This window comes from Mobula hypostoma, chromosome 4 (genome assembly GCF_963921235.1).
Source record: "Mobula hypostoma chromosome 4, sMobHyp1.1, whole genome shotgun sequence".
NCBI classification, from domain to species: Eukaryota; Metazoa; Chordata; class Chondrichthyes; order Myliobatiformes; family Myliobatidae; genus Mobula; species Mobula hypostoma.
Genome location: NC_086100.1, coordinates 85,435,421 through 85,449,557, shown reverse-complemented (window position 1 = coordinate 85,449,557; position 14,137 = coordinate 85,435,421). Strand labels below are relative to the sequence as shown.

The 14,137-nt window shown below is 42.8% G+C and overlaps 1 protein-coding gene across 6 annotated transcripts in view; it reads left to right on the top strand.

The window, feature by feature from the left end:
• LOC134344863 (cytochrome c oxidase assembly protein COX18, mitochondrial) overlaps nucleotides 1-5,965 on the top strand; it is a 35,224-nt gene extending 29,259 nt beyond the window's left edge. For all 6 annotated transcript variants that reach the window (XM_063044980.1, XM_063044978.1, XM_063044982.1 and 3 more), the window contains one exon: nucleotides 1,931-5,965. In XM_063044980.1, the coding sequence (XP_062901050.1) occupies nucleotides 1,931-2,104 (174 nt within the window). In that variant the 3' untranslated portion in view covers nucleotides 2,105-5,965. The remainder of the gene's footprint in view (nucleotides 1-1,930) is intronic.
• The last annotated feature ends 8,172 nt before the right edge of the window (nucleotides 5,966-14,137 follow it).

Genomic DNA, 14,137 nt, shown 5'->3' with positions numbered 1-14,137 from the left:
ATAAAAGAAAGACCAAAAAGTAAGACAACGTATATTGGCTACCCAATAATATAACTGAAAATTAGGCAAGGCCATGCCACCTTCCCTTTTAGGTTTTTGAAGGTGAACTTCCTTCCATAGTTAGGACAAAATGATAGAATCGAACAAATCAGAAAAAGCTTTAGAAATAAAAATCGGTAAAGATTGAAATAAGTATAAAAATTTAGGAAGGATATGCATTTTTAACAACATTAATTCAACCTACCAGAGACATGGACAAAGCCTACTCTTTATCTCACTTTTATCATAAAAGCTTTAATACTTTATTTACTGTGATATCACCAGGCAGCACAGTAGCATAGTGGTGGGCACGATACTTCACAGTACCAGTGACGCGGGTTCAATTTCTGCAGCTCTCTGTAAGGAATTTGTATGTTCTTCCCATGCTGCTTGAGTTTCCTCCAGGTGCTCCGGTTTCTTCCCACAGTCCAGAGACTAGGTACTAGATCTTAGATGTTGGATCCCAAAGGAAATTACAGTGTCGTAGTAGCATTACAAGTGCACAGATACACATATGTTAGAAGAGAAGCAAGAAAGAATAAAAATAAGTTACCTTAAAAATAAGTTGTACAAGATTTACAAGTCAAAGATTACAAGATCACTTCCCCGGCTGTAGGTTGACTCATTATGGAGCCTGATGAGGGTAAGAATGACCATGTAGCGGCCTTTGAAGCAGCACAGTTGTCTTTAGTCTGTTACTGAAAGTGCTCCTCTGTTCAGCCAAGGTGTCATGCAGGAGATGAGAAACATTGTCTAGACTAGCCAGGGCTTTCCAGAGGGTTCTTTGTTCTACCACAATCTCCACTATGTCCAGTTTGACTCCTATAACAGAGCCAGACTTTCTAATCCATTTATTGAGCTTGTTGGCATCACCTGTGTTGTGCCATTGCCCCAGCACACCACGACATAGGAGCTAGTACAGGCGATAACAGACGGGTAAAACTTGCGAAGGAGAGGCCTGCATAAATTGGTCATTGTAAATTGTCCCATGATTAGGCAAGGGTTAAATCAGGGGTTGCGGGGGTGGGGGGCATGGCTCAAAGGGCCGGAGGGGTCTATTCCATGCTGTATCTCAAGAAATATTTTTTAAAACTCCCTTGCATCCCCTCTCTACATGCTGGTTACTTCAGCATTGCCCTGCTACTGTAACCACTGATAATATACTCGGTGGCCACTTTATTAGGTTCCTCCACTTCGTTAGACCACTGAGTGTACGTTCGTGGCTTTCTGCTGCGTTACTCTTCCATTTCAAGGTTCGACATGTTTTGCAGAGATGCTCTTCTGCACATCACTGTTGTAACGCGTGGCTACTTGAATTACTGTCACCTTCCAGTCAGCCACCTTCTTCAGTCCCTTACCTTTTCCACCTATCACTACCTGTCAGCTTCTCACTTCATCCCCCCTCCCAACCCACTTAGCTTCACCGATCACCTTCTAGCTTGTTCTCCTTCCCCTCCCCCCATTCTTATTCTGGCTTTCCAGTCACGATGAAGGGTCTTGGCCCGAAATGTCAACTGATTATTCCCTTCTTTAGATGCTGCCTGACTTGCTAGTTCCTCCAGCGTTTTGTGGCTGATTAAATATTTGCATACCTAATAAAGTGGCCACTGGGTGTATATTGTAGGTGCAGGGCTGCTGCAAGTTGAGCACCTCTGTGTTCTGTGTAATCAGGGAAATGCAGCTCTTAAATACTCTCACCCATTATATGTTTTATTTTTTTGCTTGGGGATCATGTTTGTTGAATCCATATGCTTCCTAGAGTTAGTTGCTGGGGTTATAAACCAAAAACACCATTCTTTGCACATGGCATGGTTGGAGAAAGGGGAAGAGAAACAAGAAAGGAGGTGTGCTGTTGTCGTAGTTAAGTATGCTTATTATTTATCTCTTACAGTCAATGGCTCTCTATTGGCTGACATCCAGCTGTGTGGGTCTTGGACAGAATTTGCTGCTGCGTGCTCCTAGTGTTCGTACACTTTGCCGGATTCCTAAGATGAAGTCCGATTCAGACACTCCCTTCAGAGACTTATCTGCAGGACTTCTTGCAAAATATTTCCCTAGAAAGTGATCAACAGAAGATGCGTGCAGAATTCAAGTTGTAACTGAATGGAATGCAGCATTTTTTACAAGCTGATTTCTATCATAAGCTGCATCAGACGTGCTCTGCACTAAGCAGCCGTACTTGTGTTGAAGACATCACTTTCCATGCTATGCTAGTCCTTGAGGGACTGTAATTATTAAAGAGACTTATTTTAATTTTTTTTCCACATCCAAGGTTACTCCTGAACAGAGGAAGTGAAATGAAACCAAATGCTAAATAATTGCACATTGCAGTTTGTACAGTTTTACTTCTGCATCATAAATATTTATTGATGATCATTTGGGGAGTGTTATTGAGTCTATTTATCTGTAATGACAGTGTGTCTGTATTTTCATGCATTCGTCTTCCATATGTTCATCAGACTGATAACCTCAGTGCCTGGGTGATTGTGATGGTGACCCATAATTTGCTGTTCTGGCTATTTTAGTACACTATTTCCTTTCCCCTCTCAGAATGTATTCTGATAAGCGCCCCCCCCCCCAATCAGTTCATTATCATAATATCCTATTCATGAATTGATTTAAAGTTTGACAAAAGAGAATTGCAATTGTCTTGACATCAAATCAAAAGAATCATTATCCAATAAATACTGGACTTTTATCATCATGTCATGTAATGTTTTGAATTTATGTATCTAAAAATGGACCTCTCACTGAAATCGTTGGAGCATCCTTGAACTTGCAGCTGAAAATTGGAGATAGTACATGTGGTTATAACAATCTGTTTAGCATGAAATGTTTTTGAAGTTACTCAGGGCTCCACTTCACTTTCCCAGATGGAGGACTAAACTAAATGGCACCTTGCTGTTGGTTATTTTACTCTAACTTTGCATCTAAAAGTCATCACTTTGATAATGCAGGTGGATCAATTTTCAGTGTCTTAACACCTTTTATGAAATCAACATGAGCTTCTGACTTCATGATGCTTGGTGCTCAAAGTATTTCATTCTGGTCAGCATTATGTTTCCCTCCCTGTTGCATGTATTCACTCTGGCTTACTATTTGACTGCAGATTTTGCAATGTATTGTTGAGCAATGGAAACTTACAGCAGTCATTGAATAAGTAATATATAGCAATGTGATCTTCTACACTCCCTTCAGTCGTCTTTTAGCTGTTTCAGATTCAACTTGTAGCAATTAGCAGGTCTTTTACTACCATGTTCAAGATGGTAATTGGCAGGGTTTATAGTGTGCAGGCTGAAATGCTGTTTCAGCAGTAATTCTTGGAAATAATATTTTACATTTGGGGTTCACCTGCATGTTGATTGGGTCTGGAACGGACCTTGTGACCATGCTACAGTTGACAAAGCCAGTAATTGCAGTGGCCATCAATAAATTTCTCACTTGGAAGGTTTGTGGTACTTTTTCAGTGGCATGCTGATTTTTAGATCTGTGCTCTTTTGACTATCCTTTCTTATCATATGAACTGGAATTTGTCCTCCAGGAGAATTAGAGTTAAAGAAATATCACCTCCAAAAATCACTTCCTTAGATTAATTACCAGCTTTTTTTTTGTAATACCACTCTCTCTGTACAGAATATAACAAGAAAGACAATAGTTCTATTTATTAATGGAAATGTATGCAAGATACATCCGGAATTTTTTGTTCTTCACAGACATCCATGAAAGCAGAAGAGGGCCCCAAGGAATAAATGACAGTAAAAACATTAGAACCCCAAAGCCCCCCAGTCTTCACAGGCGACAGTAAAACAACAACCCTCCCCTACCCCCACCCACTTATGCAAAAAAAAGCATCAGCATCCTCCACCCACCAAGCAAGCAATAGCAAAGCCCCCAAGAAAGACCATGATCTGCAGTACAGGAAAAACTAATCGTTCACCCAAGGATTTGACGTACCACAAGGCTCTCTCTCCCTCTAATAAAGGCATGCTCTTCTAGGCCACGTCCTTGGGAGTTGGTGAAGTGGTTGGTCATGAGACCCCCGGGAGTGGGTCCCACCACCGCAAAAAAAAACAGTCTGAGTGTAGCTCCAGGTCAAGGTCTACAACAGACCCCTATCCACCATGAGACATCAAAGATAGATATTAAGCTGTTTCTGCAGATAAGCTTGAATGAATTGCTTTTAAGTAGAGTTGATAAAAACTCCTCTCAAAGAAACACATTTTCTTTTGTCAATATTGTGCTTTAAGTATCAGGGCTTATCCTGTAACAGCACTGTTTCTCCACTAGATGGTGGCATGTAAAATGTATTTTTATTATATTTATGAAAGAACTACACCTAGTGGCTGCTTTATTAGATAGAGGAGTGTTACCTTATCTGTGTTGATCTATCATCAACTGATCTAAATTAGCAATTCCCTACACAACTCTTAATCAATGCTTGCACTTTATTGCTTCTGTGCAAATGTTAACGTAACTATGTTGATCCCAGGAACATCTCACAAATGACTTTTATTTTAGAAATAATCTCTAGTTCAACAGATTATCAGGGGCATCATTGTGACACTTCAAAGCACTTTGATACAGCTATTCCTGAGCAAAACCAGTTCAGAAACTGGAGGTTACAGAGCAGCTTCACAAAATGGCAGCCTCCATTCCTCCAACCATATGACAAGGACAAAGATATTAAGTTTGTCCACTTCTACTGTCCTTGACTCATTTGAGATAGATGGTTTCTTTCATATTTTAATTTCTTGATGGCCAGTATCGCTCCTCTTTTGATCCACGGAAAATTTTGTGGATCACACTAGTGTATATATGTCTGAATGAATTAAGTACAAAAGGAACAGCAGTGTTAATGTCTACATCAAGTACTTATTTTATTTTTTATTTAGCAATACAGCATACAGTAGGCCCTTCCAGCTCTGAACCACGACAAACATGATTAACCCTAACGGAATCACAGGACAATTTACAATGACCAATTAACCTGCCTAGTACGTCTTTGGATTGTGAGAGGAAACTGGAGCTCCGGGGAAAATCCACATATTCCATGGTGCTGGAATTGAACTCTCAGCTCCAGAATGGCCTAAGCTATAATAGTGTTGTACTAACCACGATGGTGCCCAATACTGATAAAAGCACTAACAAAATGTCAAAGACAGTAAAACAAATAAAAAGTAATATCAAACACCGACATTTAAAAATAATATAAGTGGCTAAAATATGTAAAAGAAACATGATAAAATATGTAAACTCTTCTCGGGCTTCCAGCTGGCTACAAGTATTGACTTTAACAGACGTTGGATGACGAACACTGCCATCTTCATCAGGGATAATGCCTTCGTATGTCTAGTCCGGTGGTATTTATTCCCAGTGGAAAACTGATTGGATGAGGACTAACCAATCAGGAGGGACGGCTGACGGGGGTATAAATACCACTGGACTAGAAATGCCCAGGCATTATACCTGATGAAGACTGGCTACCAACCAGTTGAACTGTAGCACGTTTTTCTTCGGAAGAGAGAGGGAGTCGTTCAAATTAGGAAAAAAGCAATAAATAGACAAAATAAACAAGCAATGAGTTTTTGGGTGTTTTCTGGACTTTTGATACATAGCAAATGAATATCAACAGCAGCCAGTCTTGAGACCTGAATGTGGATCGTAGATCGAATTTAAAATACAGCTCTCAACAATGACCTTCCATTTGACTGCAGACAACAGCAAGTGCATGAGCACAGCCCAGAGTCAGTGGGAATTAACGGTTATTTTGGGTGTCTAGAGTGTGGGTGCAAAGAAGGAAGTGTTTGAAAACTATATGTAATTCAAAGGAAGCATTGTAGATAGTGTACATTGTAATTATAAAATTGTCCTGCTATTACCTTTGATCTTTAGCATATTAAAATGTCATGTAATATTGGGTTGAGAAGGCCTCTTCTTCTAAGTGTCTCAGTATGAAGCCTGTTGCTCATTTTTGCTGAATAAAACACTTATATATCCACTACCTTCAGTGTCTCTTGGTGATATTGTTCATGTCACAACACTATGTATGGACATGGATTCATAAGCAGTGAGTACCAAGTGACAGTAATTACTTTTTTTAAAAGCAGAATTGGCTGGCTATATTGGAAAGATAGATGGGTGTGATTGCACAACAGATAATAGGATGATGTATACTGAACAAATTGAGCAGTATTTTGAAGGAAATGAAAGAACTGATGAAAAATGAGTGCTGGTATTGAGTGCAAGAGGTGGAATAGCATACAGTTTGTTTAGAAGTTTAATTGCTCCAACCAAACCAACTGAAATGAGCTTTGCTGATGTTATGAATCTAATGCAGGAATGTTAAGAACCAAAACCATTGTTGATTGTTGAACACTTTAGGTTTTATAAGTGAATCAAAAGGAAAGTGGGCCATTTTAGCTTACATGACTAAAGTGAAGAAGTTTTCTGAGCATCGTCAGTTCAGTGATGGGCTTGATGCATTGATTGATTGTTTATTTTGTGGAATCTTATAAGAAAGCATTAAAAAAGTGCCTCCTAACTGAAGCACAACCTACATTTAAAAGAGCAGTTGAAATAACTGTATCAATGGAAAAAGCAGAAATAGACATAATTGAGATGCAGTCAGGAATGAAAGAATGCATAAACATAACTGCAGAACAGAAACCAGCCTGGCCAAACAAATTTTTTTACTGTTGTGGCAGGGGCTCACATATACCAGACCAATGCAGATTTAAAGACGAAGCTTGCAGAAAATGCAATCATGTTGGACACATGCAAAGAGTATGCTGAACAGATAAAAATAAATGGGCTGCACAGGGAACAGAAAAAGATAAAGTGTCAAGTTGCGGTTTCAAAAAAAGCACTATTCCGCATGCTGTTGATGAAAAATCTGATAATGATGAGAGTCATTTAGGACTGAGTAACCTTGAGACTTACAATGTGAAAACTAACAAGACACAAACAATATGGCTTACACCAGAAGTGAATGGCAAATTAATTAAAATGGAATTGGACACTGGCTCGGATGTTTCAGTCATTCTATTAAATGAGTTAAAATTATACTGAAATGAAGCCTGCAGATATTCAATTAAGACCCTATACTGAAGAAAAGATAACACTTTTGGGAATGACTGTCGTAATGGTGAAATACAAAAACAGACAAGACAAATTGGGCTTGGACTGTATGTGGTATAAACAGGAGGGCCAGCATTGGAAACTCAAACATATCAAGGATAAAAGTGTTAAATGAGAATGCCATACCCAAGTTTTACAAAGCCCGTTCAGTTTCTTATACCATCTGTGATAAAGTAGCCAGTGAGCTAGATCACTTGGAAGATGAAGAAATTTTGCTACCAGGTCGAATGGAACTTATGGGCAATGCCAGTAGTCCCGGTAGCTAAGAAGATTGGGTCTATCAGTGTCTGTGGTGATTCTAAGTTCACCATTAACCCAGTACTGAAAGTAGATCAATACCCTCTGCCCAAGATAGAGGATATTTTTGCAAACCTTTCAGGAAGGTATTAGGGCATATTCTGGCATTATGGTATTCAGCAAATACTAATTGCAACAGCAGTAAGTTTTCAGATCTGAACATGGATTGTAGATTGGATTTAAAATTCAGCAGCTCTGAACAATGGTCTTCCTGGGAGCTACATCTTGGTGCTGATCACAAACAAAATAACACTCTGTATGACCTCAGAAGCCTGCAAATGCATGAATGTGGCCCAGAGTCAGTGTGAAGTAATCTTCATGTTGGGTGTTTGGAGTGTGAAGATGGTGGTGTTTTAAAATTATATGTAATTCAAAGGCAGCATTGTAGATGCATTGCAACTATAGAATTGTCCTGCTGCTACCTTTGATCTTTAACATATAAAAATGTCATGTAATATTGGATCAGACAGGCTTCTTCTTCCAAGAGTGTTTCAAATATTATGCCTACTGCTCACTTTGCCGAATAAAGATTTTATATTTCTACTAGCTTCAGTGTCAGTCTGGTGATTTTGTTCACAGTCACAACAGAGGGAAACGCTGCAGCAAAGTAGACTTAGATGAGGCCTACCTACAGATAGCGATGGAAGAAGAGTCCAAAGTGTTTCTCACCATAAACAGTCACAAACGGCTATATCGCTACAATAGGCTTATTTTTGGAGTAGAATCTGCATGTGCACTCTGGCAGAACGCCATGGACCGGGTGTTGCCAGGCACTCAGTGTTACCTGGATGACATCATTGTTACCAGTGAGGATGACAAGGAGTATCTCCACAATCCTAAGCCACTATTAAGAAGAGTAGAAGATGGTGGGCTCAAAGCATGATGCGACAAGCGCGAATTCTTTAAACCAAGCATCACTTACTGTGGTCACACCATTGACGCACAAGATTTACACAAATGTGCTGAGAAAATGGATGTGTCACGCTTGTGGCCCTTTTTAGGATTTGTCCATTACTATAACAGGTCCCTGCCAAACCTAGCCTTGTGCTCCATCCCTTGAACTCATTACTACAGATGAAGGAAAAAATGGCAATGGATAAAATGCAGTGGATACTGGAGTGTATTTAATATTTCAGTAATATTAGAGTGTCATTTATAATGTGGGGAATATAGGCATTCCAACCCCATCGCCAACCACTCCTCTTATAGATGGCACTGCCAAGCACGTTGGCAGCATACTCTATTAGGCACACAGTCACCTTTCATTTTGCCACTGCACATATAGGGGCCATTTTTGAACTCTGTTTCACCTTATCTTCCTTAGTACTTTTTACCCTTACTTCCTCTTCCAATACTCATACCATCTTTCTGAGAACTGTTGCCTCAGAGAATGTGGAATCCATGGAATCAAAAATGTCACACACTCTTCTGCTCTCCTCAGCACTGTGCCCAAGGAACTTTGCCAATTACTAATCTGCTGTTGAGTCATATTCTGCCGATCATAAATGAGCCCCTAACCACACGAGAAAACCAGCCACAATGGTACACTCTCCTTTCCACTGTCTGCACTTGTGCAAAGCCTCCACCAGGTCACTTCACTTCATCCCGGCAGCTTCTGATACAGCCACCATCATTGTCAGTCCTTGCCCCAGATGCACATATGAGCGCTGACTCTGCAGATTTGCTCTCTGTTTTAAGTACTTGGTGTGATCGGCACTGTCTTTCTTCTCAGCTGCTGATTTCTGCATGCCATTCATAGCAGTCCATAAATCCTGACACTAAATTTTCCATTTCTCTACCTCCGTATTCACCTTTCTGCACTGCTCTTCACTTTTCTCCTTTTCTCTTGTCATGCATTCACACTGATTAATGTGTATCAATTTCACCTGACCCTGTTCTCTCAGAATTTAATTCTCTTTTCTCTCTCTCTCTCTCTCTTTCACTAACTCTACTCTGCGCTTACACAATTCATTTGGCAGTTTCTGTTTTTCTGTCTTCACTTCAATTGTATCTTCCAGCATCCATCACATTGCAACAGCCTTTATCATCCCTTGTAATTTCTTTGACTTTTTTTCACTAACTGCTTCCTACAATGTTGTCACAAGCACTGCTTCCCCTAATTCTGTAATGCTCGCAGCTTCCTTGTCGTGGAGGTCTCAGGCCCATGAACTTAAGGCGTTTATCAACTCCAGTGCAGCTGGTAATCTCGTGCTCATCTCTAGCTCAAAGATGGGGAGTTCCAACTCAGAAATTAAGAAAAAGGATCAACATCGAGGTGCTGGATGGTCGACATCTGATCACCGGCCAAATCCACCTTTCCACTAACCCTTCCAACTTGTGCTCAAAGGCAACCATCATGAAGTCTTTCTATCTGGTTAATTCACCTGAACTGCCACTGGTACTTGGTGTCCCCTGGTTACCCTGACATAACCCAGAGATCGACTGGTCTCTGAAAGTACTCTAAGGGTGGGGACCAGAATGCTGGTCTACCTGTCTGGGCCCAGCTCAAGCTCCCTTCCATGAATCCCCTCCTGTGTCAACTAAGGATGTGGGCCTGGCTGAGATCTGAATATGCAGATCTCATTGAGGACTTCAGAAAAAGGAAGGCCACTACCCTCCCCCCAAACCGGCCATACAACTGTGCCATAGACCTCCTACCCGGCACTAGTCCTCTGCTGGGCTGGCTGTTTTCCCTCTCTCGCCTTGAAATGGTGGCCATGGAGGAGTACATCAAGGAGGCATTGGCCATGGGGTTTATCCGTCCATCAACCTCGCTGGCAGGAGCGGGTTTCTGTTTTTGTGAGTAAGAAAGGTGGCAAGCTCCATCCCTGCATCGATTATCGGCCCCTGAACAACATCACTGTGAAGAACCGCGACCCCCTTCCCTTGCTGGCGTCTGTGCTTGAGCATCTCCAGGGAGCAACCATATTTTCCAAAATTGATCTGCGCAATACTTACAATCTGATTTGCATAAGAAAAGGGGATGAGTGGAAGACAGCTTTGAACACATCTAATGGCTGCTATGAGTATCTGGTGATGCCTTTTGGTCTGGCCCCTGCTGTATTCCAGGCCATAGTTTACAATGCGCTCAGGGACATGTTGAATCAGTCTGTGTATTTCGATGATATCCTAATCTATTCCTGCTCTCATCAGGAACATGTCCAGTATGTCCAGAGAGTTCCCAGTGGAAAGCGGCCAGAGCGTGAGTGGGCCAGTGAAGGAATGGAGCTTTGAGGCTTTGACTCGAGAGGCTTCGACGAGAAGAGGCGGAGGACAAGCTTGCTCGCAGTTAGTCTTTACAATGTCCCCTGAGACAGTGATGTGCCTGTCATGTGAGATGTGGCAGTCTTGGGGGAACGCCCCTCTCCCACAGAGTCACATCTGCCAGAAGTGCATACGGCAGGGCGATCTGGAAGACCGTGTGAGGAATCTGGAGCAGCAGCTGGATGACCTCTGACTCATAAGGGAGAATGAGGCAGTCATAGATGAGAGCTACAGGGAGGTAGTCACACCTAGGCTGTCGGAAGCAGGTCGTTGGGTGACAGTCAGAGGGGGGAGAGCGAAGGTGAGCAGACAGGTAGTACAGAGCACCCCTGTAGCCATTCCCCTGAATAATAAGTTTACAGTCCTGGATACTGCTGGCGGGGACGACCGACCAGGTGTGAGCCACGGTGGCAGGGCCTCTGGCACTGATTCTGACCCTGTGGTGCAGAAGGGTGGGACGGAGAAGCGGAGAGCTGTCGTCATCGGAGACTCTATAGTCAGGGGAGCAGACAGGAGATTTTGTGGATGTGAGAAGGACACCCGCATGGTTTGTTGCCTCCCGGGTGCCAGGGTCCAGGATGTCTCTGACCGGGTGCACGACATCCTGGTACGAGAGGGAAAGCAACCAGAAGTCGTGATACATGTTGGGACCAAAGACATAAGCAGGAAGAGGGATGAGGTCCTGAAGTGTGAGTTTCGGGAACTAGGCAGAAGGCTGAAGAACAGGACCTCAAGGGTGATGTTTTCGGGATTGCTGCCAGTGCTACGTGACAGAGATGGTAGGAATTGGAGGAGATGGCAGTTGAATGCGTGGCTGAGGAGTTGGTGCAGGGAGCAGGGTTTTAGATTTTTAGATCATTGGGATCTCTTCTGGGGAAGGTGGGACCTGTACAGATTGGATGGGTTGCACCTGAACTCGAGGGGGAGCAATATTCTTGCAGGTAGGTTTGCTAGCATGGTTCGAGAGCATTTAAACTAATTTGCGAGGGGGATGGGACCCAGAGCGATAGAGCAGTGAAAGAAGTGCATGGAGTAAAGCCAGATCTAACATACAGAGAGGCTTTGAGGAAAGAGAAGCAGAATGAACAGTGTAAAAACAGTAAGGTAGAAGGGCTGAAATGTGTGTACCTCAATGCACGAAGCATCAGGAACAAAGGTGATGAACTGAGAGCTTGGATACATACATGGAATTATGATGTAGTGGCCATTACAGAGACTTGGCTGGCACCAGGGCAGGAATGGATTCTCAATATTCCTGGATTTCAGTGCTTTAAAAGAGATAGAGAGGGCAGAAAAAGGGGAGGAGGGGTGGCATTACTGGTCAGGGATACTATTACAGCTACAGAAAGGGTGGGTAATGTAGCAGGATCCTCTTTTGAGTCAATATGGGTGGAAGTCAGGAACAGGAAGGGAGCAGTTACTCTACTGGGGGTATTCTATAGGCCCCCTGGTAGCAGCAGAGATACAGAGGAGCAGATTGGGAGGCAGATTTTGGAAAGGTGCAAAAATAACAGGGTTGTTATCATGGGTGACTAACTTCCCTAATATTGATTGGCACCTGATTAGTTCCAAGGGTTTAGATGGGGCAGAATTTGTTAAGTGTGTCCAGGATGGATTCCTGTCACAGTATATGGACAGGCCGACCAGGGGAAATGCCATACTAGATCTAGTACTAGGTTATGAACCGGGTCAGGTCACAGATCTCTCAGTGAGTGAGCATCTGGGGGACAGTGACCACCGCTCCCTGGCCTTTATAATTATCATGGAAAAGGATAGAATCAAAGAGGACAGGAAAATTTTTAATTGGGGAAAGGCAAATTATGAGGCTAGAAGGCTAGAACTTGCGGGTGTGAATTGGGATGATGTTTTTGCAGGGAAATGTACTATGGACATGTGGTCGATGTTTAGAGATCTCTTGCCGGATGTAAGGGATAAATTTGTCCCGGTGAGGAAGATAAAGAATGGTAGGGTGAAGGAACCATGGGTGACAAGTGAGGTGGAAAATCTAGTCAGGAGGAAGAAGGCAGCGTACATGAGGTTTAGGAAGAAAGGATCAGATGGGTCTATTGAGGAATATAGGGAAGCAAGAAAGGAGCTTAAGAAGGGACTGAGAAGAGCAAGAAGGGGGCATGAGAAGGCCTTGGCGAGTAGGGTAAAGGAAAACCCCAAGGCATTCTTCAATTATGTGAAGAAAAAAAGGATGACAGGAGTGAAGATAGGATCGATTAGAAATAAAGGCGGGAAGATGTGCCTGGAGGCTGTGGAAGTGAGCGAGGTCCTCAATGAATACTTCTCTTCGGTATTCACCAGTGAGAGGGAACTTAATGATGGTGAGGACAATATGAGTGAGGTTGATGTTCTGGAGCATGCTGATATTAAGGGAGAGGAGGTGCTGGAGTTGTTAAAATACATTAGGACAGATAAGTCCCCGGGGCCTGATGGAATATTCCACAGGCTGCTCCAAGAGGCGAGAGAAGAGATTGCTGAGCCTCTGGCTAGGATCTTCATGTCCTCGTTGTCCACGGGAATGGTACCGGAGGATTGGAGGGAGGCGAATGTTGTTCCCTTGTTCGAAAAAGGTAGTAGGGATAGTCCGGCTAATTGTAGACCAGTGAGCCTTACGTCTGTGGTGGGAAAGCTGTTGGAAAAAATTCCTAGAGATAGGATCTATAGGCATTTAGAGAATCATGGTCTGATCAGGGACAGTCAGCATGGCTTTGTGAAGGGCAGATCGTGTCTAACAAGCCTGATAGAGTTCTTTGAGGAGGTGACCAGGCATATAGATGAGGGTAGTGCAGTGGATGTGATCTATATGGATTTTAGTAAGGCATTTGACAAGGTTCCACACGGTAGGCTTATTCAGAAAGTTAGAAGGCATGGGATCCAGGGAAGTTTGGCCAGGTGGATTCAGAATTGGCTTGCCTGCAGAATGCAGAGGGTGGTGGTGGAGGGAGTACATTCAGATTGGAAGGTTGTGGCTTTAAGGTAAGGGGTTGGAAGTTCAAGGAGGATATTAGAGGAAGGTTTTTTACTCAGAGAGTGGTTGGTGTGTGGAATGCACTGCCTGAGTCAGTGGTGGAGGCAGATACACTAGTGAAGTTTAAGAGACTACTGGACAGGTATATGGAGGAATCTAAGGTGGGGGCTTATATGGGAGGCAGGGTTTGAGGGTCGGCACAACATTGTGGGCCGAAGGGCCTGTACTGTGCTGTACTATTCTATGTTCTATGTTCTATGTTCTATAAATGGCTTCTTGAAAATAACCTGTATGCCAAGCCCGAAAAATGCAAGTTCCATAAAGACCAGGTGTCGTTTTTGGGCTATATACTTACCCCATCCAGTGTTCAAATGGACCCTAGTAAAGTTCAGGCAGTTGCAGAGAGACCCAAGCTGTCTACAG